Source organism: Acanthopagrus latus, chromosome 11 (assembly GCF_904848185.1).
Source record: "Acanthopagrus latus isolate v.2019 chromosome 11, fAcaLat1.1, whole genome shotgun sequence".
NCBI classification, from domain to species: Eukaryota; Metazoa; Chordata; class Actinopteri; order Spariformes; family Sparidae; genus Acanthopagrus; species Acanthopagrus latus.
Window position 1 is genome coordinate 17,606,840 of NC_051049.1, and position 25,795 is coordinate 17,632,634.

General features: G+C 40.2%; 4 protein-coding genes and 1 pseudogene across 4 annotated transcripts; 1 reads left to right on the top strand and 4 right to left on the bottom strand.

Annotated features, from left to right (window-relative positions):
• Window positions 1-47: 47 nt before the first annotated feature.
• Window positions 48-3,882, bottom strand: LOC119029101 (receptor-transporting protein 3-like). Its single transcript, XM_037115691.1, has 2 exons — window positions 3,611-3,882; window positions 48-1,112 (listed from the first exon to the last, which is right to left on the bottom strand). The coding sequence occupies exons 1-2, from the start codon at window positions 3,757-3,759 to the stop codon at window positions 758-760; spliced, it is 504 nt and encodes a 167-aa protein (XP_036971586.1). The 5' UTR covers window positions 3,760-3,882; the 3' UTR covers window positions 48-757.
• A 240-nt stretch (window positions 3,883-4,122) lies between these two features.
• Window positions 4,123-6,440, bottom strand: LOC119029099 (receptor-transporting protein 3-like). Its single transcript, XM_037115689.1, has 2 exons — window positions 6,082-6,440; window positions 4,123-5,041 (listed from the first exon to the last, which is right to left on the bottom strand). Exons 1-2 carry the CDS (start codon window positions 6,228-6,230, stop codon window positions 4,672-4,674), a joined length of 519 nt encoding a protein of 172 aa, XP_036971584.1. The 5' UTR covers window positions 6,231-6,440; the 3' UTR covers window positions 4,123-4,671.
• A 3,951-nt stretch (window positions 6,441-10,391) lies between these two features.
• Window positions 10,392-13,225, bottom strand: LOC119029100 (receptor-transporting protein 2-like). Its single transcript, XM_037115690.1, has 2 exons — window positions 12,971-13,225; window positions 10,392-10,970 (listed from the first exon to the last, which is right to left on the bottom strand). Exons 1-2 carry the CDS (start codon window positions 13,156-13,158, stop codon window positions 10,643-10,645), a joined length of 516 nt encoding a protein of 171 aa, XP_036971585.1. The 5' UTR covers window positions 13,159-13,225; the 3' UTR covers window positions 10,392-10,642.
• Window positions 13,226-16,457: 3,232 nt separating this feature from the next.
• LOC119028713 lies at window positions 16,458-18,053 on the bottom strand (annotated as a pseudogene).
• A 1,586-nt stretch (window positions 18,054-19,639) lies between these two features.
• On the top strand, window positions 19,640-22,378 carry dynlt2b (dynein light chain Tctex-type 2B). Its single transcript, XM_037114874.1, has 5 exons — window positions 19,640-19,798; window positions 20,294-20,427; window positions 21,186-21,255; window positions 21,609-21,672; window positions 21,773-22,378. Exons 1-5 carry the CDS (start codon window positions 19,746-19,748, stop codon window positions 21,818-21,820), a joined length of 369 nt encoding a protein of 122 aa, XP_036970769.1. The 5' UTR covers window positions 19,640-19,745; the 3' UTR covers window positions 21,821-22,378.
• The last annotated feature ends 3,417 nt before the right edge of the window (window positions 22,379-25,795 follow it).

Here is a 25,795-nt window from a genome sequence, read left to right on the forward strand (position 1 = left end):
GTAGTTAAAAAATAAAACAGTATGAGTACAGTATTCAGACCTGGAAATGAAGGGAATGTGTTTATTTCAGTGAATGATACACCTCTAAAATGAAAAAATTATTCTGTTGTTCACAGATCACCTGAGTGCAGTGGTGACTTTAGAGTCTGTTGGGGTGAAAGGCAGAAATTCCCCAGGAGCCTCTCCTGCCATTGTTCTTCCCCATTATGCTATAAATGTGTCACCAACAAAACATTTTTGAAATCCAAACCTTTGTTTTTTCCATGCTCACATTAGTAGAATTTTCATATATAAAGCTAAAAACCAGCACAACTGAAAGTCCCATTTGTACAAAAATAGTCTTTCAAGTCTCATTCCCAACGCTTGGGGATGGTAGGACGGGTCCGCCACATCCCAAAGTGTAGGTTATTGATGAGTTATTAGAAATGAGTCCTTCAAAATGTTGATAATAACAAAATGCTCATTTATTATGAGGCCAGTGATCATCAAGACATAAAGTGTTGAATGGCACCTTTTTGGGAGTTTTAAGAGGGTTTACAGCTGTCATTACTAAATGTGACAAAATGAGTGGCCCCTTTTCCAAAATTTCTTTAGGGAGCCCAAAATCATAGCCTGGTTCACCTCTCCTGATGGTGTGCCTCTACACAACTTCAAGTCCAAACTCAAATAAAACAAATTTGAATGCTCAAGTGAACTTTATAACAATATACACAAGAGGAAGCCAACAGAAGCATGTTGTTTTTTGAAAGAAAAATCTTTAAGTTGAAGGATTGTTTGTAGCTGTATTTCTTTCACAGATGCCGAGCTGGCAGGCCTCACAATGGGCCGGCTCATGTGGACTTCTGACCTCCAGGTTTTGAGGAGGCCTGAACCCTCCGTCCAGTCTTTCACCGTAGCATTTTATTCTTATCTTCTTCACCAGGTTGTCCATCAGGATGTCGATGTTCTCGGGAAGGATTTTGGGCTTCTCCATTGGTGCTGAGGGGCACTTCTTGCAGTTCTGACGGAAGCGTCTCACCTTGACCACGCCCTCTCTCCCTATAAGGCACATGTGGAAGACCACCATCACCCGGTTGGAAGGCCAGCTTCTCCCACACTTTCTGCACCTGAACCTGGAAAATGGCAGGAGACCCAAGTCAAAGACAAAATGACAACCAAACATACGTACACTGGAATGTGTCACGTTCACTAAATTGCAAAGTGAAATGTTTTGAAATATTCTTTCTCCTCTTCATTTCTCTGGCCATCTCTCACTTACTGAATCATTGACTTAAAAATATTGTGAAAAGTTAATGGAAGGATAAAGAGCCTCCTTCCTCATTATTAGTGATGGTTGGATGAAGCCATAAATCTCTGTGCCCCACATACTCAGCAGCACAGTGATATCTGCTGGTTTGTAAATCGTATAGCAGCCTGTCAAGATGGAGGGCAAAGAACACTGACGCCTCAGTGATTTGAACAGTTTTAATCTCACACGCCTTCGATCAAAGTCCAAGAAGCGTGTGTGTTATGAAATATGTATTCATTTTGTAGAATGATGAATGCGTTGTTCATTAAGTATTACTTCAATGACATTATTCCTTAATATTATGAGGAAATATTCTCATATACCTATGATAATGTCTTGTGCACCATATCATATGGTATCATATCATATTCTGTGAAATCATTTCTTCCCTCTATGTTTCTCTATCTTCAAAATAATCCACTTTTTGTTACACTGGACATGACCCTAATTTACATTTATTAATCATTAACCATAACCTGACCCTAATCCTGACCAAAAAACAAGACTTTCCTCTAAATCTGAATGGTTTAGCTGCTGTTGACCAGTTTATGCCCCCAAATAGCAACATGCCGTACCGCTGCTAGCCATTTTGGTGCCCTAAGCATAATTCCTTTATGATGCCCCGCCAAGAAAAATAAATAAATAAAAAGGTTTGTTTTGGCCAGTTTAACTTTTTATTACCAAACATATAAGTCAATACCAATAACACAATAGCAGCACCACAATTTAACACCTAAGAACAATAAAACAAAAAAGGAAAATCAACTTTGTAAACACAGAACAGGTCACACAAGTCTCTACATTGTCGCTTGCTGATGGACCCTCAGTGACAGGACTTGTGCTTTCAGACGTGGTGGTTCTCTGCTGTGTGTCCGGCCCTAAACTGCTGATTGAGGGTGGTTGATCAGGGTTTGGTAGTCTACGGACTGGCTGGGGTTGATGTGTGCCTGAACTGTTTGTAGATGGCTGCTCATCATCTGTGTCTTCCTCTTGGCCATCTGCTTCTCCTTGTACATATCTCAGCATTGACCCTGCATTAATTTAGAAATGCGAAGAAAAAGGATCAGCATAGAAAGAGACAAAATATTCAAAAAAAAAAATACCCCCAACCGAAAAAAATAATAAACATTTAAAACTGAAAGAATGCGGCCAAGGAGCTCTCCCCCTGTATTACTTATTTATCAACTATTTTATAAATCTAATCTAATATAAATATAGCAATATTGCATACAATTCAACAATAAAGTTTGCTTTATATCATTCATAATGATATTTTATATTTATATCTTACCTACAGGAATAACAGCAAACTGATACACCTTACGCACAACTACATTTCTGAATCTTAAACATTATTTTACCATTGAATTGAATACACGTTAAATCTGGTTATGAGAGCATTTCGTGTACTACAAAAGGTTTTTCTATTTCACCGGCCGACTGCCCATGCCTTTGCATCCTGACATATATGCAATCAAAATGCCAGTTCATTTAGTCATGTAGCCTCTGTCACATTCAGCTATGACTAAGCTAGCTGCAGTTGTAACACTAAAACTAAAACGGAGTTCTTCAGACTTCACATCATCAAGAGACATTTCCTGTCCCACTGCACATCCGTCACCTCACCTAATTTGTGTGAGTGACTGTAGCCTACATTCTGCTGAATCCTAAAGATGGTCATGGGTTTGGTATTGCAAAAGCCAAAATATGCGTTCTCAAATGACACTATGCTAGGTAAACTTTGCTAAATACCTGGCTAAAGACTATTAACCGCATGCTACATGGTAATAAATGGTCTGAAGCTAGAGGAATTGTTAGCCGACTTTGTGCACTGACTGCTGACTGTTACTGCTAAAGCACTGACCACCGTCACGCCAAAATACACCATGAACTACTGCTCAATATCTAAAGTAAAGTAACAGCTAGTTGGTGTCAGTTAACTTGTAAAATGTATAGATAATGTTTAAAAGTAAAATCTCACTTTAGCTTGTACCTAAGTTATCACACATTTGAGTTTGCCAATATTAGCAATAACGTCAGCTAGTTCGAGGTGTATGCTGGGCTAACCATCACATTAGCAGCATATTTCTCGTATTTAAGCATGATTAAACATAAACTTACCTGCAAGTGATGCACGTGCATCATCTCACAGTTTCTTCTTCTTTCTTTTCTCTGCTCCTGACTCCTGCTGTCTTTATAGGGCCACGTGGTAGTTCAAGACCATGCATGCACAGACAAAACCTCGAGAAACCTAAAGCAACCACTTCAATATGTGTTTTACAAAGCTTAAATGTAGAATATACAGCAGTCCAGCCCACTGACCATGCACATGTGTTCCTGATGTACTCCTTCCAGCCCCGCTTTGGGGACTTGGGCACAAGATTGCCATCGAACTCCAGACGCCAGGAGTGTCCTCTTTTAAAAAGTGCCACTTTATCCTCGAAGATAGTTGTCCAGTCTGCTTGTGCCATCCTGTCAGTGTCAGTGGTGCTGGTGGCTGCAGAGGAGAGATCAGCTGAAGAAATGACAGCTGATCTGATATCAGTTGTAAACAGCTTGAGAGCGCATGGAGGCCAATGGTGACTTTGGAGAAAATGAAACTTAAGTGTTGCAGGTTTGTTTTTGTGCTAGTGATGTGATGGGGAATGTGAAGCTTGTTTTGCTACTGCAGATGTTAAGATTACATGAAACAGCAGTTATCAGACTGACAAATGGCCTGATATTATTTCATAGATTATTTATAAATATGAATGAAGAGAAGGGATATCCAATGCAAGAGGGGAAGAAGAGCAGCATGTGTGTGATAGGACATACAGATGAGGCTGCCTTGCTGAAAACCAGTTGTATTTAAATGATAAATGAATGACACCAATTTATTTGAGAAAAGAAAATACCAAAGATGCAAGTTTATTTCTTGTTTATGCATTCATGTTTAACTGAATGCCAACAAGAATAGTATAAGCATTTGATTATTTCATACTATAGAGGAAGCTAACGCAGTAAAACAGAGTGGCAGGAAAGGTATTGTGAGGGAAAGTTTTTTGCTCTAAAATGCATCACATGATCATAGATTTCCGCCTTGAAAAAGGCAGTGTGAAAGGGGCTTCAGATGATCCCTTTCTACGAAATAATCCATCTTTTGTTACATAGGACACAGCTCTAACGTACGTTCATTAATCTTTAACCCTAAACCCACCCTTATTCTAAGAACAAGAAAAACAAGCATTTACACTGAAATTTAGTTATCGTCCCTCTGTCACCAGAATGTGTTTTTGTCCACACAACTTAAAGTCCAAACTCAAACAAAGTAAATGTGAATGCTCATATGAACGTTATAACAATATATACATGAGAGGAAGCCATGAAACAGGAGCATATTATTTCTAAAAGAAATACTTAAAAGTTGAAGGATTGTTTGTAGCTGTATTTCTTTCACAGATGCCGAGCTGGCAGGCCTCACAATGGGCCGGCTCATGTGGACTATTGACCTCCAGGTTTTGAGGAGGCCTGAACCCTCCGTCCAGTCTTTCACCGTAACATTTTATTCTTATCTTCTTCACCAGGTTGTCCATGAGGATGTCGATGTTCTCGGGAGGGATCTCAGGATTCTCCATTGGTGCTGAGGGGCACTTCTTGCAGTTCTGACGGAAGCGTCTCACCTTGACCACGCCCTCTCTCCCTATAAGGCGCATGTGGAAGACCACCATCACCCGGTTGGAAGGCCAGCTTCTCCCACACTTTCTGCACCTGAACCTGGAAAATGGCAGGAGACCCAAGTCAAAGACAAAATGACAACCAAACAAACTGGAATGTGTCACATTCACTAAATTGCAATTGCATTTATATGTCAATTAATTCAAAATTTTCTTTGCATTTGCAGAAAACAACACAAGATAATTCACCCTCTGGCTAAAATCTGTGGCATCAAGTTATATTTATCACTTTTCAGTCATTCATTTTTTGCCCCTTTAAAACTTCACATGAGAAACAGGAATTCTGTTCTCCAGGCCATCGTAAATGTTTTGAAATATTCTTTCTCCTCTCCATTTTTTTTATCTGTCCATCTGTCACTGACTGAATCACTGATTTCATTATGTTGTGAAAAGTTAAATGGAAGGATAAAGAGCCTCCTTCCTCATTATTAGTGATGGTTGGATGAAGCCTATAAAGCTCTGAGGCCCACATACTCAGCAGCACAGTGACATCTGCTGGGTTGCAAATCGTATAGCAGCCTGTCAAGATGGAGGGCGAAGAACACTGACGCCTCAGTGATTTGAACAGTTTTAATCTCACACGCCTTCAATCAAAGTCCAAGAAGCGTGTGTGTCATGAAATATGTAATCATATTGTAGAATGATGAATGCGTTGTTCATTAAGCATTACTTCAATGACATTATTCCTTGATATTATGAGGAAATGTTCTCATATACCTATGATAATGTCTTGTAAACATTGCCATTTTATATGGTATCATATCATATTTTATGACATCATTTCTACCCCCAATATATCTCTACCTTCAAAATAATCCACTTTTTGTCACACTGGACATGACCCTAATGTACATTTATTAATCATTAACCGTAACCTGACCCTAATCCTGACCAAAAAACAAGTCTTAACCCTAAATTTGAATGGTTTAGCTGTTGTTGACCAGTTTATGCCCCCAAATAGTCACATAGTAGTTCAAGACCATGCATGTACAGACAAAACCTTGAGAAACCTAAAGCAACCACCACCAATATGTATTTTACAAATAGAATACTTTATATAAAGCAGTCCAGCCCACTGACCTTGCACCTGTGTTCCTGATGTACTCCTTCCAGCCCGGGTTTGGTGACGCAGGCACAAGAGTATCATCGAACTCCAGACGCCAGGAGTCTCCTTGTTTAAGATCTCTCGCTTTATCCTCGAAGATAGTTGTCCAGTCTGCTTGTGCCATCCTGTCAGTGTCAGTGGTGCTGGTGGCTGCAGAGGAGAGATCAGCTGAAGAGCTGACAGCTGATCTGTGTATCAGTATATAAACAGCTTGTGAGGGCGTTTTATCAGCATTAGGGCGTGGAAGCCGATTGAGGCTTTGGAGAAAATGAAACTTAAGTGTTTTCCTTAAGATTCATTTTTGTTTTTGTGCTAGTAATGTGATGGGGAATGTGGGGAAAGCTTGTTTTGCTACTGCAGATGTTAAGATTACATGAAACAGCAGTTATAAGACTGACAAATGGCCTTATTATTATTATTATTATTATTATTGCTATTATTATTATTATTATTTGTACACATATTAAGAGAGGGGAAAGTCAGTGCAATGGAAATATACGTAGATAACTATACACAATACTTTCTTTATGTTTAGGAAGCATGCCTTATGATTATCAGCAACTCAAAGTTAATTCTGAGTTAACTGAAAATAAGATGTGTTTTATGAGAGAAAGGAAATTGAAACTGATTTCTTGTTGTACTGCTCCCTGCTAGTATTATGATGCATCACTGTTCTCTGTCTTTCATGCTATTAGGACATATTAAGGAGTGTTGATGAGGGTGGATTACACATTAATCATTCTTATATGAAGCCAATAGCCAGATTAAAGTGAAACTCTCACCAAAAAGCAACAGAGGCTTTATTTGCGATTGAATACGAGTCAAACCTTCGTGTAAAAGCAGCGGTCCACCATTACTCCCCTGCCTGTTTTTTTTGTAACTTTTGTACACTAAATATGTTCATATGTATATAGTTTATTCTTTCTCTTCTATCTCTTCCTTTCAAATTATTTTGTTTATTTGTCATTATTGTTATTGTTTTTTTTAAAACACTACTGTGCTTTTGTTTTGCTGCTGTGGCAAAGACATTTCCCCATTTGTGGGACAATAAAGGTATACTGACTGACTGATTCAATCAGAGAATCAAGAAACATTGCTCTGGTCGAGGAAATTCATCCTACACAATAGGGTTTTAGTCAGTAGACTTAATAATGTTGTTAAAAAGGTTAGTGGGACCAGAAAGAGCCATTTGAGGTCACCTGCTTGACTACTAGTAATTGAGAGGTAGATGTGTTGGGATGAAGAGGTAAGTAAATGATGTTACATTAAAATAAGGACACAGCACACATTTTATTGAGCATAGAGTAGCTCCTCAGAAATTCAGCCTTCTGTGCATGGCTCCACCTCAACTTAGAACCCAATTTGAACCTCTGTTTTGTCGGGAAAACAAACAAACAAACAAACAAAAAATAATCAAACATGAGATTAAAACCCTCACTGTTTGCTTATTAACCTGAGTCACATTTTGCTATCATCGAATGAGTGATCGAGTAAATGGTGTTTAAAATTTAATAACACATTTACATCTTTAATCTCTGTCAGGAGAATTATGCATGTAGACATTAGTTGGCAAAAGCAATACAGAAAACATTATAGTCTTATGGCTTATTTAACCTCTTTCCAGGTATAATGTTAGAACAGTGAGTAAATCAATCACTGTTATTTGCAATACCTCTTCCAGGGCCTGTAGGTAGTGACTATCAAGACTGAATGTAATGTGTCTCACTATTAGGCCATTAGTGCTGTACTATCAGACATGCAAACAATTCCCTCATGTTAGCCCAAGTTAAAGACAGTCTGAAGTGGCTTTTTGACAAAATGACGACCCACCAAACTCACACTGGAAACTAAAGTTTAAGCTCTCAAGGCACTTCTTGGAAGCAGCCATGCTCAAGGAGAAGATTTGGGTTTAGGAGTCAATTAGCCAAGTTCTTTACAAAACGATGATGTAAGATTGAAGCCAGTGACAAAGGTGAATGGAAGCAGCATTTAATGCCATCTCCTCCCTGCATACATAACGAAACCAGAATCCTTTCTCTGCCATTCAGGTATTGCGAGTCAAATACCTACGGGTAAACTGAAACTGATGGGGAAATTCTTCACCATGACCGCAACAGAGGCGCACCCTTGTTTGTTCATCCTGAAGTTTCTGTCAGAAGGGCTGATGACTTTTCCTCATTAAATTGGGTGATTTATTTTTCTATATAAGTTGGCAGAGACATTAGCTACCACAACACAATAGCAGAAGGCAACAAAGACATTGTGAGGGAAAGTTTTTTTGCTCTAAAATGCATAACATAATCAATTACAGGCAACAGTTGTCTGGCTCTCGCTGCCAGTGACAGGTGCAAGTTTTGGATGCAAGTGTGAGGAAGACTCGGTAGGACAGACAGGATGACAGCCACTGTCAAGCCAATCCTTTCATCAAACTCCAGATACCAGGAGTCTCCTTGGTTAATCATGTGCTTAAGCCTTGAAGTTACTATACCACACAGAATTCATCCTGTCAATGTTTGTGATGCTGGTGGCTGAAGAAGAGAGAAAACCCTGACAGATGATCTGATCTGTGATCCAACCAGTACATTTGAGGAAAACGAAACTGGACACCTGGTTTGTTTTGAAAATCCACGCCTAGTTTATAATCCAGCCTCTTCATACACAGGCATGAAGAGGATGAGCAGCTCTGTATGTGTGTATGCAAAGCAGTTACTGCTTTATGTATATTTGCGTAGTTAGAGTCAGTGTTATGAGAAGTACCCATAAGTCAAACTGAGCAAAAGCAAAGACATCATGTTTGAATATTAATTGGGTAAATGTGTAAGTAACCCATACAAATAGTGTTGAGTAATGTCTTAAAGTGATATTAATGTAGTTACTTAGATAAGTTAATTATACAGTATATTTACATGTATATAAATAGTGGTGTAGTATGTGTACCTATTATCAGCCTGGGCAAATATCAGATCCAAAATTCAGCCATTTCTTGATAATACGAATCAGTGTTGAAAATATATGTTAATTTAAAAAGCCACTCGTTTGACTCGACACGTAATCAGAAAAATAACTAGTAACTAACATCAAATGAATGTAGTTAATAAAAAAATGTAGTGTGGAAGTATAGAGTAGCAGAAAAAAGTAATACTCAAAAGTACAAGTACCTCAAAATTGTACAATACTTGAGTAAATGTAGTTAAAAAATAAAACAGTATGAAACTGCGTTGTCCTTTAAGGCCTTGTGTTCATGCACCTTTAAAATAAAAAGTATTCTGCTGTTCACATATCACCAGAGTGCAGTGGTGACTTTAGAGTCTGCTGGGGTGAAGGGCAGAAATTCCTCGGGGACCTCACCTACCATCGTTCATCACCATTATGCTATAGATAATGTGTCACTAACAAAACATTTATGAAATCCAAACTTTTTGTTTTTCCATGCTCACTTTAGTAGAATTTTCATCCATAAAGCTAAACACCAGAACAATTAAAGGTCCCATTTGTAAGAAAATAGATTTCTGAGACTCATTCCCAATGCTTTGGGATGGTAGGACGGGTACACCACCATCCCAAAATGTAGGTTATTGACGAGTTCTTAGAAATAAGTCCTTCAAAATCTAAAGTAATAACAAAACGCTCCTTTATAATGAGGCCAGTGATCATAAACACATAAAGCGTTAATTTTGAGGCAGCAGCAGTTCACAGAATCTGCCTGGTTCATTTCTCCTGATGGTGTGCGTCTGCCTTAGGGACTCCATAATACTGCTTATATGTTGTGTTCAGATTACATGGCACTTGATTTGCTCACAGATATATATCTTAGGGGTGGCTGTAGCTCAGTGGGTAGAGCAGGTCGACTAGTGATTGAGAGGTCATAGTTCAAATTCCCACTCCGGACAAGGCTGAGCTGCATGTTGAAGTGTCTTTGAGCAAGATACTGAACCCCACATTGCTCATCAATGATGAGCTGGCGACTTGTCCAGGGAGTACCCTGCCCTCGCCCTGACACAAGGCTGGGATTGGCTCCAGCAGCAACACCCCGCGACACCATGGAAAAGGATACGCGGTTACGGACAATGACATGATGACATCTTGTAAAATATCCTGCCAATAGAGGGTGCTGTTGGTGAAGGAACTGCTGTTGTGGACAAGAGGGGAAGAAGAGCAGTATGTGTGTGATAGGAAATACAGATGGAGCTGCGTGGCTAAAAAACAGTTGTATTTAAATGATAAATGAATGGTACCAAAGTTGCAAGTTTATTGTTTAAGCTTTATTTGGTAATTATATAGAAGGCTTATGTAATGCACTGGAGCAGACAAATTCATATTTAACTGAGTACCAACAAGAATATTATAAGCATTTGATTATTTTATATTATAGAGGAAGCTAATGCAGCAAAACAGAGTGACATACATGTTTAATTGAAAGCCTTGATTAAAAACAAACTACCCCTGAAGAATAGAAATAAGACTGTCTGAGACAAACATTAATTTTCTTTAAAGCAATAAAAGGCTGATTTGAAGGTAAGACGCTCATGTCTTCTACTATCCACAGGTGCCTTCAATACAGGCCTGACAATGAGAAGGCTCATGGCGTCTGGTGATGGGAAGACTTTCAGGAAGCCTCTCCACCTTGTTCAGGTTTTCATTGTAGCAGTGAATTCTTATCTCCTCCATCAGATTCTCCACAAGGATTTTGATGTTCTGGGAGTCGATGTCCGGGGTCTCCATTGAACCATCACAGCAATCGATGCATTTCTGACCGAGGCATTTCACCTTGACGGTACCCTGTCCGGATTCCAGGTGCATGTGGAAGACCACCGTCACATGGTTGGAATTCCACACTCTTCTTCTACATTTAGTGCATCTAAACCTTGAAAATCACAGTGAACCCAAGTTAAAGACAGTCTGAAGTGGCTTCTCGACAAAATGATCACCCACCAAACTTACACTGGAAACTAAAATTAGAAGATTGAAGAACTAAGATTGTCATCCCCTTGCCTACATCACAAAACCAGAATCTTTTATCTGTGTTGCAAGTTGCAGCAGTGTTGCAAGTCAAATATCTATGGTTCAATGTAATGCATCTCACTATTAGGCCATAAGTGCAGTATTATCAGACATGCAAATGATTCCCTCATGTTAACCCAAGTTAAAGACAGTCTGAAGTGGCTTTTTGACAAAATGACGACCCTCCAAACTCACATTGGAAACTAAAGTTTAAGCTCTCAAGGCACTTCTTGGAAGCAGCCATGCTCCAGGAGAAGATTTGGGTTTAGGAATCAGTTCGCCAAGTTCTTTACGAAACAATGATGTAAGATTGAAGCCAGCCACAACACAATAGCAGATGGCAACAAAGACATTGTGAGGGAAAATTTTTTGCTCTAAAATGCATCAACTAATCAATTACAGGCAACAGCTGTCTGGTTCTCACTGCCAGGGACAGATGCAAGTTTTGGATGCAAGTGTGAGGAAGAGTCGCTAAGACAGACAGGATGACAGCCACTGTCAAGCCAACCCTTTCATCAAACTCCAGATACCAGGAGTCTTGTTGGTTAATCATGTGCTTGAGCCTTGAAGTTACTATGCAGAAAAAGACATTTGTTGTCACCCCTACAACAACCCCTGCCTACATCACAAAACCAGAATCCTTTATCTGTGTTGCAAGTTGCAGCAGTGTTGCAAGTGAGATAGCTATGGTTCAACTGAAATTGATGGGGAAAAAGGAGACCCTGTCTGGCTCTCATGTACGGAGAGGGATACTATCTACCGGGAGGAAGTTCACTGAAGTGTTGGCCAGGAGGGCTGACCGTCCCAGTGACTTTTCTAGGGCTGCCTCCGACCAAGGATTTTCTTGGTCGACCAGTGGTCGTCATTTAGAGCAGTTAGTCGACTAATCGACGCATATACAGGGTTCTCCCCAGATGGTGGAACAACGGAGCTGCACCGCTATACTGCTAGCTCAGCGCCACTATACTCATTTTCAATGTAAGCTGCTTTATAGCGGGTGTTTGTGGGCTGCTGCGGTCTTCTCACAAAAAAAGTGTGTGTTCCCCCCTGATGGTGACGAGCGTCTGTCCGTCATCGGTGTATTTATCTCTGCTTTCAAACATTCAGGCCGCCATGGACAGGTAGCTAGGCTACTTACATGTTTAAGGTGGTAGATAATGTTCGTCGGGTAGGAGTGATAGGCCAAGTTTTTCTTGCAAAGTTTGCATGTCATCCTTCTTCTTTTCAAAATGATCCCATATTTTAGACGTCTTTCCCAACATGGTTGACTATTAATTGTTAACTGTCTAACCGCAATGTCGAAGGGACCTGCCATGTTAAAAAAAAACACTGACAGTGAGTGAGTGTCATGACTGCCTGTATCTGGCCCTTCAAATTAAAAGCCCTCCAGCCTTTTATACACAGGGCAGCCGCCAGTCACATAGATTTTGACTTAATTTTGACAAGACAAGGCTCCAAATGTTTTTTGTTTTTTTCCTGCGACCAATCGACCAATGAAATCTTGGTCGGCTTATTATAGCAGAAGGCCGCAAAGACATTGTGAAGGAAAGTCGTTTGCTCTTAAATGCATCACATAGAGGCAACAGCGGGAGCTGCCTGGCAACAGGCGATGTTTTTTGGGTGTGTGTGAGGATCTGTTTAGACTTTGGACGCAATCAGACCGACACACCACTGTCCAGCTGTTCTTTATATCACCATCATGTGACAGATTTTTGTCCACACAACTTGAAGTCCAAACTCAGACACATATATGGTATGGTGATACACCTTGAGAAACCTAATACATCCACTAGACTACTATTTATAGTAACCTATCATATACAACATGAATACACACCGACAACAGTAGTTCAGCACACTGACCTTGCACTTGTCTTCCCGATGTACTTCTTCCAGCCCGAATTTGGGTGACGAGGGACAATCTTTTCATCAAACTCCAGGTGCCAGGAGTCTCCTTGTTTAAGATCATTTGCTTGAGTCTCGAAGATTCTTGACCACAAAGAATCCATCCTGTCAATGTCAGTGGTGCTGGTGGCTGAAGAAGAGGCCATACCCTGACAGCTGATCTGATCTGTCCAGTATACAGTCAACTACATAGAAAAACTGATCAGCCTTCCATGATCCTACCAGTACATTTGAGGAAAACGAAACTAGACACCTGGTTTGTTTTGAAAATCCACGCCTAGTTTCCTATCCGGCCTACTGATACACAGGAACAAATAGAATGAGCAGCTCTGTATTTGTGTATGCAAAGCAATGTAACTGCTTTGTGTATATTTGCATAGATAGAGTAAGTGTTATAAGAAGTACCCAGAAGTCAAACTGAGTAAAAGTAAAGACATTGTGTTCGAATATTAATTGGGTAAAAGTGAAAGTAACTCATACAAATAGTTTTGAGTAATGCCTTAACGAGATATTAATGTAGTTACTCAGGCAAGTTAGTTATACACTATATTCACATGTATGTAAATATTAGTGCACTATAGGTACCAATTATCAGGTACCAATTATTATCAATATTCAGCCTTTTCTTTATAATCTGAATAAGTGTTGAAAAATATCTTTATTTACAAAGCCACTCATTTGACTCATCACATAATCAGAAAAGTCACTAAATGTAGTGCGGAAGTAGCAGTTAAAGTAATACTCAAAACCCTATACCTCAAAATTGTACAGCAGCTTGAGTAAATGTAGTTGAAAAATAAAACAGTATGAAACTGTGTTGTCCTTTAAGGTCCGTTTGTTTATTCAGTCCTGGAAACAAAGAGAATCTGTTTATTTCAGTGAATCATGCACCTTTTAAATAAAACGTATTCTGCTGTTCACAAATCACCTGAGTGCAGTGGTGACTTTAGAGTCTGTTGGAGTGGAAGGCAGAAATTCCTCGGGGCCTCTCCTGCCACCGTTCATCACCATTGTGTCAAATAATGTGTCACCAACAAAAAATATGTGAAATCCAAACCTTTTGTTTTTTTCATGCTCACATTAGTGGAATTTTCATATCTAAACCTAAAAACAAGAGCAATTAAAGGTTCCATTTGTAAGACAATAAACTTTTAAGTCTCATTCCCAATGCTTGGGGATGGTAGGACAAGTCTGCCACCAAAAACCCCGAAAGTGTAGGTTATTGACGAGTTCTTAGATATAAGTCCTTCAAAATCTAAATTAATAACAAAATGCTCCTTTATGATGAGGCCAGTGATCATCAACACATAAAGTGTTAATTTGAGGCAGCAGTGGTTCACAGAATCTCTGATGTCTTCAAGGTGCTCGAAATGTTTGCCTGGTTCACCTCTCCTTATGATGTACTTCTGCCTTAGGGACTCCATAATACTGCTTATATGTTGTGTTCAGATTACATGGCACTTGATTTGCTCACAGACGTGGTCCATCCATCCATCCATCCATCCATTTTCGTCGACACCCAGACTTCCCTCTCCCCGTACACTTCCTCCAGCTCTTCCGGGAGGATCCCAAGGCGTTCCCAGGCCAGCTAGGCCACATAGTCACTCCAGTGTGTCCTGGGTCTTCCTCGGGGTCTCCTCCCAGCAGGACATGCCAGGAACACCTCCCAAGGGAGGCATCCTGGGGACATCTGAAACAGATGCCCGAGCCACTTCAGCTGGCTCCTCTCGATGTGGAGGATCAGCAGCTCAACTCCGAGCTCGTCCCGGGTGACAGAGCTCCTCACCCTATCTCTAAGGGAGCCTATCTCTAAGGGAGCGCCCCGCCACCCTGCGGAGGAAACTTATTTCAGCTGCTTGTATCTGGGATCTTATTCTTTCGGCCATGACCCAAAGTTCATGACCATTGGTGAGGGTAGGAACTTAGATTGACCGGTAAATTGAGAGCTTCGCCTTTCGACTCAGCTCTGGGTCTGGGTCTGCCAGGTCTGTCCAGCTTCCTCCCCTGCCAGCGGATCCTACTCACCACCAGGTCGTGATCAGTTGACAGCTCAGTCCTTCTCTGATAACACGACCACAAAGTCGATCATTGACCTCCAGGCTAGGGTGTCCTGGTGCCACGTGCGCATATGGACACCATTATGCTTGAACATGGTGTTTGTTATGGACAAACTGTGACTAGCACAGAAGTCCAATAACAAAACACCACTCGGGTTCAGATCGGGGAGGCCTTTCCTCCCAATCACACTCCTGTCGCTGCCCACGTGAGCGTTGAAGTCCCCCAGTAGAACAAAGGAATCCCCGGTTGGAGCACTCTCCAGTACCCCTCCCAGGGACTCTAGGAAGACCGAGTACTCTGCACTGCTGTTCGGCCCATAAGCCGAGACAACAGTGTGAGACCTATCCCTGACCCGAAGGCACAGGGAAACGACCCTCTCATTCACTGGGGTAAACTTCGCTCGTTCGGGCTGCGCCCGGCCTTGCCTGCGAGCCCCAACCCCAGGCCTGGCTCCAGGGTGGGGCCCCTGTAAAGCCAATCCAGGCGATGTAAACTTCCTCGGTGTTCTATCTGTCATTAGGGGCTTTTGCTCACAGACATGGTGCTCTGGTAAGTTGTCCTGCCAATAGAGGGTGCAAGTACTACTGTTGTGGACAAGAGGGGAAGACGAGCAGCTGCCTTGCTAAAAAACATTTGTATTTAAATGATAAATGAATGACACCAATTTATTTGAGAACAGAATAATACCAAAGTCTTAAGTTCATTGCTTGTTTAAGCTTTAATGATTTATATAAGAAGGCTTGTTTAATGCATTCAAGCAGACAAATTCATATTTTACTGAGTGCCAATAAGAATATTCTAAACATTTGATTTCTTCATATTATTGAGGAAGCTAATGCAGTAAAACAGAGTGACAGGAAGGAAAGTCAACAATTTGCTGATATTAGTTTAGGCATACATTTTAATTGAAACCGTCACTGTGACTTTTCCTTATTAAATCTGGTGATTTTTAATTTTTTTTATACATATATGTTGCCAGAGACATCAACTACAACAACACAACAGCAGAAGGCGACAAAGACATTGTTAGGGAAAGTTTTCTGATCTAAAACGCACCACATATCACAGAAATCACAGATTTCCGCCTTGAAAAAGGCAGTGTGAAAGGGGCTTCAAATGATCTCTTTCTATGAAATAATCCATCTTTTGTCCCACAGGACACGGCCTTATATTCATTAATCCTTAACCCTAACCTTACCCTTATCCGAAGAATGAGAAAAACAAGCATTTACACCGAAATTGAGTTTATCGTCCCTATAGCAATACAATGTGTTTTTGTCCACACAAATTCAAGTCCAAACTCAAACAAAACATGTGTGAACACTCACATGAACTTTATAACAATACATACATGAGAGGAAGCCATGAAACAGGAGGATAATATTTCTTAAAAGAAAAGCGTATAAGTTGAAGAATTGTTCATAACTGTATTTCTTTCACAGATGCTGAGCTTGCAGGCCTCACAATGGGCCGGCTCATGTGGACTACTGACCTCCAAGTTTTGAGGAAGCCTGAACCCCCCCACCCAATCTTTCACCATAACATTTTATTCTTATCTTCTTCACCAGGTTATCCATGAGGATGTCAATGTTCTTGGGAAGGATCTCGGGCTTCTTCATTGGTGCTGAGGGGCACTTCTTGCAGCTCACCTTGACTACATCCTCTCTCCTTATAAGGCGCATGTGGAAGACCACCATCACCCAGTTGGACGACCAGCCTCTCCCACACTTGCTGCACCTGAACCTGGAAAATGGCAGGAGACCCAAGTTAAAGACAAAATGACAACCAAACAAACGTACACTGGAATGTTTCACATTCACTAAATTGCAGTTGCATTTCTATGTCAGTTAATTAGAAATTTTCTTTGCATTCGCAGAAACAACACAGGATAATTCACCCTCTGGCTAAAATTTGTGGCATCAAGTCATATTTATCACTTTTCTTTCATTCATTTTTTGCCCCTTTCCTTTAAAACTTCACATGAGAAACAGGAATTTTGCTCTCCAGGTCATCGGAAATGTTGTGAAATATTCTTTCTTCTCTCCATTTCCTCTGTCCATCTCTCACCAACTGAATCATTGACTTCATTATGTTATGAAAAGTTATTGAGAGGATAAAGAGCCTCCTTCCTCATTATTAGTGATGGTTGGATGAAGCCTTTAAAGCTCTGTGCCCCACATACTCAGCAGCACAGTGACATCTGCTGGTGTGTAAATCGTATAGCAGCCTGTCAAGATGGAGGGCAAAGAACACAAGAACGCCTCAGTGATTTGAACAGTTTTAATCTCACACGCCTTCAATCAAAGTCCAAGAAGTTTGTGTGTTATGAAGTATGTATTCATTTTGTAGAATGATGAATGCATTTTTCACTAAGCATTACTTCAGTGACATTATTACTTGATATTATGAGGAAATGTTCTCATATACCTATTATAATGTCTTGTGCATATTACCATATTATATGGTATCATATCATATTCTGTGAGATAATTTTTTCCCTAAATATATCTCTACCTTCAAAATAATCCACTTTTTGTCACACTGGACCTGACCCTAAGTTACATTTATTAATCATTAACTGTAACCTGACCCTTACCAAAAAACAAGTCTTTACTCCAAATTTGAATGGTTTAGCTGTTGTTGACCAGTTTTTGCCCCCAAATAGCCACATGGTAGTTCAAGAACATGCATATACAGGCAAAACCTCAGGAAACCTGAAGCAACCACTTCAATATGTATTTTACAAAGCAAAATACAAATATACAAATATAGAATACTTTATATACAGCAGCCCAGCCCACTGACCTTGCACCTGTGTTCCTGATGTACTCCTTCCAGCCCGGGTTTGGGGATTTAGGCACAAGAGTATCATCGAACTCCAGACACCACGAGTTTGACAGGGATTTGGGGCTTTAACAGTGGAGCTGTATCGCACTCCCTGCAATTCTGACGGATGCGTCTCATCTTGACCATGCCCTGTCATTTTGTCAGTGGGACCAGAAAGAGCCATTTAAGGTCACCTGCTTGACTACTAGTAATTGAGAGGTAGATGTGTTGGGGTGAAGAGGTAAGCAAATGATGTTACATTAAAACCCGGACACAGCACACATTTTATTGTGCATAGCGTAGCTCAGAGATTCAGCCTTCTGTGAATGGCTCCACCTCCACTTAGAATGCAGTTCGAACTTCTGCTTTATCCGAAAAACAAACAAACAAACAAATAAACATACAAAAACTAATCAAACCTGAGATTAAAAACTGCTTATTGTTCTTGGTTGTGCACCAAATCATTCTGAGGATGCCAGCATCATGGCCGCCCTCACTGTTTGCATACTAACCTGAGTCACATTTTGCTCTCATGTTTAAAATGTAATAACACATTTACATCTTTAATCTCTGTTGGGAGAATTATGCATGAGGACACTTATTGGCAAAAGCAACACAAAAAACACATGGTCTAATGGCTCATTTAACCTCTTTTGCAGGTATAATGTTAGAACAGCGAAAAATCAATCACTGTTATTTGTAATACCTCTCCCAGGGCCTGTAGGTAGTGATTATCAATACTGAATGTAATGTGTCTCACTATTAGGCCATTAGTGCAGTATTATCAGACACGCAAATGATTCCCTCATGTTAGCCTGCAGACCTGCAGTCAGGCATTTAAAATGAGAACATGGTGTTTACCCTTCAGGCTTTCTGACACAAGCACAATTGATCTGGAATTCAAAATGAGTAGCTTTAATTACTCCAATACATCTTCCTGTAGACTTTAGGCAAAATTGTTGGATTAGTTTTGTGTGACTAGATGGTGTAGTCCATCAAAAACATTTAGCGACATTAGATGTTGGAAGATGCAGAAAAAATGCTTTGACTTTGACTACACTGTGTGATGTGGAAAATGCCTTGGCCTTTCCTTTTAAATGTGTGTGGTGAAAATCCAACCCTATCTTACTCAAATCAATGTGTTATGTCTTTACCACCCCAGGACCGATACCAGTCCACATGGGCGTGAGGGATGGTGAAAGTGGTGGAAGTGATAGTGACAATTTAGCAGACAGTGACATTTAAGTCACTGACAGAGAATGACAGAGACTGACAAAACAGCTCTTGTTTTACTCAGGCCTACTGGCTTTCTCTGGAGCTTTCAACTTTCTTTGGATGGGTCTATTGACCAAAAAATGATGACAGTGCAATGACAAAAGTTTTAATTTCTGCCAAATTTCAAAATAAGTCAGTTAAGTAACCACTACTTAAACACCGAAACAAGGAATTAAAACAGAAGATTACATTTAAACAGACCCCACATTCTCAACCTACGGTCCATTGCGTGCATTTTCTGGAGCTTTCAACAGAATGTATTCCCATTTCCCAGAAAGACAAGGGAATAACACAAGACGCGTATTGAGAAAAAAGGCTTTACAAGACTTTTATATAGCTAAACTTGAAAAAAAAAATAAGAACATGAAATGAAAAGAAACACCTCATGAATACTGGTAGAAAATACTAAATAAACCTTAAGCCGTAAAAACGTTTTTACCGCCCTCTTATTTTGAAACCGGAAGTTGGTAAAAGGCGTCGCTATGGTAACGGATACAACTCAAGGATTAGCTTGTTAGCAACCTCTCTCCTCTTTATGTCCTCGCTATTATTGTCATTATATTGAAAATATGCGATGACGGACACGGACACGGACACATACCTCATACGACCTAATCACCAGCACAAGTGAGTGAGTCAAAGTCGTTAGATACAATTTACATCAGGGGGAGGTAACTTAGATTTTAGCCGGCGAGTTTATGGCTATCGAAATATTTTCAGCCAGTGTTTAAGTCACGCAGTATTAAGCCAAGTTTCCTCTTGCTTGGCCAAACTTGCAGTGCCGTTTCTACATTTACACCAGCTTCTAATTTGTCTCTAACGTTTACAAGTTTACGTCAGCTACAGTATTTGGGGTCAATTCTGTAAGTTAGCTAGCTAGCCACTGTACTTGTGTCACTTCACTATGCCAGCGTCTCCACTTGTTACCCAGCGTTAGTTCAAGGAAACCGCATGCGTTTAAAATATAAAACACATAATGTGCACAACCGTGACTGACGTTAAGATTTATATACGCTATGTAAACTCTATAAGCCACACTGAGATGGGCTGATGTACTGCTACCACTGGGTCCTGTGGAAGTCGATTTCCTGACTTGTGTCTTTCTATTGATCTATCTTCCAGGTTTAAGCCAGCTATTGTGAAGGAGTGTATTCGTGAAATTGTGAGGGAGCGACTGTCAGGGATGCAGTATGACCCAGAGGAAGTCCCAGAGCTGTCCCGTTCACTGGCAGAAAGCATTAAGGACAAAGTGAAGCGTGAGTAATGCTCTCTGCCTCTGCCTCATCACCAAGAAAGACAGAACATCCAAGGACTGCTTTAGAGGATGGTTCAAGATAACAACTTATGTATATATAAGACACAATCATAATACCAAATGTACGTCGACTTCCGCTTTTACAAATATCAACCAAAACACATGAAATAAATTGAATTACAAAATACTGTATCACCACTGTCTTGCAAGGAAAATAGATAAACTGAACACATAAAGGAAATCACAAATTTCAAACAAATTGTTCAGCTTAAAGGAATGTGTGCTTTTTATTTAGATTATGTAAAACAGAATTCTCAGTGCAAATATTTGTATTTATTTATTTAATTTTCATAATACAAGTGGAATAGAATGGTAGCCCTCAAACTATAAAATGTAAACAAAACATGATTGTGAAATTGATTCGGACTACGCTATAGTTGGAACATAAATGTTCCCTCTTGGGTTTAACTAGATTACTTTGAAAATGTTGAATAGAAGGTTATATGCATTCATTATCCTCCTGATTGTAGAGGCAACATACACAAGATGTTTTTGCCAGAAAAATAAAGCTGAATGAAAGTAAAAAGAAGATTTTTGTCAGTAAATATAACAGCAAGTTAAACAAGTCGTTCTAGGACAATGTCTTACTTATGTAAATGCTACACAGAAATTAAGCATATTAGTACTCATCCCCTTATTGTCCCTACATAGGGTTTTCACAACCCCTGATTTACACCATTACATCATTTTTTTCAACAGATTTAGGATTCGACAGATATAAGCTTGTTGTGCAGGTGGTCATCGGAGAGCAGCGAGGACAAGGAGTCAAGTGAGTGATCATTGAGTTCTGGTAAACAAAAAAAGTGGTCAGTTTGCAAAGTGGGGTACTCTGCTGTCTGGGGAAAGCAGGTTTGAGCTTGTACTCCATTATATACAAAAGTATTAAGAGGATATTTTAGAAAACAATTCTACTGAGCTGACAGCATTAGTAAACTAATATTATTTAATTTGTGGTCTTCCATTTTACTGCAGGATTACAGTTTCAAAGAGATATTTTAGTTGTATTATCAGCTAGGACTGACAATGCCTCCTGTATACTTTAAAACATTGTGATGCTAATTCTGGGTTAAATAAATCCCTGTTGAGACACTCTCTGCACTGTCTTCTCTTGTGTTTAACCAGGATGTCTTCAAGGTGTTTATGGGATGCTGACACAGACAGCTATGCAGAAGATGTTTTCATGAATGTAAGTGCCTATGTTCTGGTTATTCAGATGTGGGAGTGAAAAAAAATAACCCTGAAAGACTGTTTTTTGTTTTACAGTTAATTGTGCTTTATCTCCGCAGGACAGCTTGTTCTGTGTGGTAGCTGTTTTCGGAAGCTATTACTACTGAAGACCAAAGGAAGGATGAAAGAGTATTCTGAAAGATGTGAGGGGAAAATCCAAAGGATGCTGCTCACGATCAGCATTTCGGGGTCCAGGATGCGTTAATCTGAAGCAGCTGTGTCATTTCTGTATCTTGAGATCAACACAGATGACATCCAGTGAAATACCTCAAAACATGGCAGTTTTCTTATGTCACCAAACAAGATGTCACAGTGAAGTGGGAACCCCCAGTGTATCCAGTACTTTGTTGTACTTTCAGCTGCAAAAACAGTGAAAAGAGCTTAATGTAAGGCAGTACAATACTTATGTACTACACTTTTGGTGCTTGACTAAGCACAGCAGCTACAGTAGAGGTCAGTGTTTGTCTCTGATTGTCAACATCGTGACAGGGACACTTACTATCAGCCAGCAACAGGCATTGAATGAGAAAGAATTTACAAAAAAATGTTGTCCATTGTTTGTCAAGTGCACTCACCATTATGATCACCACTTTATAAACACATCTGCCTCTGTGTTGTGATATGGCTGAAGTCCTCATAAATATTAAATGAGTTTGACACCATTACATTGTTTTCTCTTAGTGTGGGCATGTAAAAATCTGAGTGGTCTAAATGTTACCTACAGTTGACCTTGCCATTTTTTTATGTACAGTGTATATATTAATGTAACAATATGAAATAAATTAATTATTACCATATTTAGCATTTGCCGATCTGCCACAAACAAAGAAACCATAACTCAACATATCTTTAACGTGTACATCATACAGCTCATCGTAGGATCTTTGCAGAAGTGAGAAATGAGTAATGGATGCTACGCAGTGCTGATTGTGCCAATTTTATATAGAATCAAATCTGCTCCTCTTTGCATGGCATGGCATTGTCCGTAGCCGCTTATCCCTTTTCAAGGAGCCAATGTCCAGAGTACTCCCTGGGACAAGTCGCCAGCTCATCACAGGGGCAATGCTCACTGATGAGTAATGTGGGGTTCAGCATCTCGCTCAAGGACACTTCAACATGCAGCTCAGCCCTACCCGGAACCGGGATTTGAACCAGCGACCTTCCGATCACTAGTCGACCCACTGAGCTACAGCCACCCCTCTGCACATCTTTGCATTTTTCCAAAGCTTTCAGGTCATTGTCTAGGTTCACCAGTGGCTGCGCCAGGGAGGAGCTAGGTGGTGCTATAGCTCCCCCTATAATAGCCATAGCACCCACCCAGCACCCCCAAGAAATGTCTGTGATTTTTTATTTTTATGTTTCATGTGTATTTCATGTCACGTTTGAATAGTCTTTTCAATGTTGTTTAAAAAATGGAATTAAATAATTAAAAAAATATATTTTAGTCTAAAAAAACATTAGGCCCAAACAGCTGATCTTCTTTGGCCAATGGGCACAGCGTGCGGTGAACCTTTGACCTCAACATGGCAGCTTGTTGATATCGAGCTTGAACATTTAACAAAGTATAATACACCAAAAATTGATCGTTTTTTGCTAACGTTATGGCTTGTGCTACAGGTGACATTCCCCATAGCATCTGCAACAGAAAATCTCTGGAGCCGCCACTGAGGCTCCCTGTTAAAACCATTTCAAAAATATAGACACACCTGCCCTGCATGGAGCAGCGTAAATGAGTTGCTGGTGAACCTGAGCTCAGCCGTGAACCAAACCAGGGATAAAATGATGGGATATTGGTTTAGAAAGAGCTGTAATGTGTCTATTGTTGCTCTGAGACTGCACATACTGCACTAGTCTATTCACATAAACATTTGATAAGACGACAGTATAGGCTTTTAAGCCATCATCAGTTATCTTCATTATCCCAGGGAGGCAATTTGTCATACAGCCAGCAGTAATCACGTAACAAACAAACCTCTTAAGAAGAGTACAAAAAAAAAGTCGCACTACAGCTGAGACAAATGAGTACTTGAGCGTATCAGAGATTGGCAGTCACACGGAAGAACCTTGAACTTTTTGAACCGCCGCTGACTAGAATCTGCCAGGATTGATTGGACCTCCTTCAAAGTCCTCTACTTGTACAGATAAGTGGGGTTGTTCAAGGGTGTACGTGTAATTTCCCATATCACTTTCACAATACCCTAACAGAGTAGTGGCTAAACTTAAGTTAAGAAATGGAGTCCACTAATATAAACTAAATTGTGTTGCTGCACTGTACTGTAGGTGCTCTGTCTGCTGGTGGTAATGAAGGAGGAAACAGCTGCCCCTTCACCTTCACCTATCAGTCTCTATGTCTGATTGTCTTTCTTCTCAGGGCACTCTGTAGTCTCTGAAGGCTTTCAGTCAGAGATTGATTTGGCAACTGTTAGTAAACGATAGCTGATTAGCTGATGCAGGCACAATTTCGGCCTCCGCTAACACAATTTTCTGTTCCCTCGTGGTCATGCCCTTGGTCAAGACTGGCCCACAATTAAGTCTGTCATTGGCAGCATGATAAATCTAGTTGATACTCAGGTAGCAACTATTCAGCAAGAAGGTGAAGAAACACACACACACGCACACGCACACAAATAACCCAAATTAGGAAAACACAAGTCATAACCGGACAAAAACAATGAAGTAAAAAACCCAACAAACACAAAAGTGTTCTGCATTCATTTTCCATCCAAATGAATGCAGGTTTACATCCACGCCTGTCATCCAAAAATAAGGAGTGTTGCACTTAAATTAACTCTCCACTCATTGCAGAAGAAGAGGGTGCATTTTTGCTTGAGTTTGAGGGACATTAGAGTCTCTGCATCATTTCAAACCGTCCAAAACTGGTGGATGCAAACATTCCTGTTATTTGCTGTAACACCCACAACTGATGATGGATCCACTGAGACAGTGGGAGCATAACCTGCTGTCTCATGCGTTAGTGTGTCTTGTCAGATCAAATAGCCTGTGCCCCTTCGACAGGAGTAATGTCTGGAAGTCTCTGTCAAAGTTGACTTCAGCGCCAGTGACATGTCAGCAAACAAACAGTGACCACAACAGTTAGACATGTCAGGGAGGTTTCAACCCAATCGTCTGAATAAATGTCGGCAACGTGCCTCTCTGTGAAACATTTGGTCTGGTTAGGCATGAAAACACTTGGTTAGTGTCGGGAAAAGATGTTTTGGCTTAAAAGATGTAGTCTTGTTGCTTCAACCACGTCTAGAAAAGCTTTACCCATGTTTTGCAGGAACGTATATACAATATTTTATTCTGGAGACTGATTTTTTGCAGATACAGGATATTACAGAAAGACTTGTTCTGTGGCACATTTGCTTCATCAAAAACAGTCTCAAACTGCTTTTGCTCATTTCACTTCAGATGCATGACTCTTGAAAGGCTGACTATAAACCTCTCTATAATTTCTCCACACGCTCCCAATTAACTTCAGTATTTACAAAAATAGCCAGTTTTCTGTTGAGCAAAGATTCCAGCAGTCCAACAGCGAGACGTTTGCCAACTCCTCCTCCCTGTAACGTCTTTTGAGATGTCTGGGCTCAGTGAGGCAGAAGGTCATTTCGGACAGTCTTGATTCTTTTGTTATTATTCCTGGGTCTCTTTCATTAATTTCAGCTAGAAAAGTAGATGCTTTTCAGACTATACATAAAGACTAATGAGACAGAAGTGAGCAATTGAAGTGATCAAGATTAGCTCAATCAATTAGTCAAATGACTCAGTCTGATTACATTTACATTGCAAGCAGGCTGTGCTCCGATTCTGGCTGCAAGCACAGCTGAGATGTGAGTGTGATCATCTAGAAGCTCAAACGCACCACAAACACGCTCTGACCACATTAGTCCCCTCTCACATTCTATCAAAAAGTACATATGTTTGTAGTTACACTCCGTGAATATGTTGCACAATGTATTATTATTAGATTAACTGAATTTAATCTCACAGTGAAGAGCAGTTGATAGCACAGAAATTTGTATCATTCCCATTTCTTTTTTCCACGTGCACAGCGCTTGGTACACTATGGCAGTTTTGGCGAA

What these genes read in the sequence shown, in the direction of transcription:
- LOC119029101 (XM_037115691.1), bottom strand. Translation starts at nt 3,759, where the DNA reads ATGGCACAAGCAGACTGGACAACTATCTTCGAGGATAAAGTGGCACTT. An exon ending in ATCAGGAACACATGTGCATG is followed by an intron (nt 1,113 to 3,610) that starts GTCAGTGGGCTG and finishes GCCATTTTCCAG; the next exon opens with GTTCAGGTGCAGAAAGTGTG.
- LOC119029099 (XM_037115689.1), bottom strand. Translation starts at nt 6,230, where the DNA reads ATGGCACAAGCAGACTGGACAACTATCTTCGAGGATAAAGCGAGAGAT. An exon ending in ATCAGGAACACAGGTGCAAG is followed by an intron (nt 5,042 to 6,081) that starts GTCAGTGGGCTG and finishes GCCATTTTCCAG; the next exon opens with GTTCAGGTGCAGAAAGTGTG.
- LOC119029100 (XM_037115690.1), bottom strand. Translation starts at nt 13,158, where the DNA reads ATGGCCTCTTCTTCAGCCACCAGCACCACTGACATTGACAGGATGGAT. An exon ending in ATCGGGAAGACAAGTGCAAG is followed by an intron (nt 10,971 to 12,970) that starts GTCAGTGTGCTG and finishes GTGATTTTCAAG; the next exon opens with GTTTAGATGCACTAAATGTA.
- dynlt2b (XM_037114874.1), top strand. Translation starts at nt 19,746, where the DNA reads ATGACGGACACGGACACGGACACATACCTCATACGACCTAATCACCAG. An exon ending in CATTAAGGACAAAGTGAAGC is followed by an intron (nt 20,428 to 21,185) that starts GTGAGTAATGCT and finishes TTTTTTCAACAG; the next exon opens with ATTTAGGATTCGACAGATAT. An exon ending in CAGAAGATGTTTTCATGAAT is followed by an intron (nt 21,673 to 21,772) that starts GTAAGTGCCTAT and finishes TTATCTCCGCAG; the next exon opens with GACAGCTTGTTCTGTGTGGT.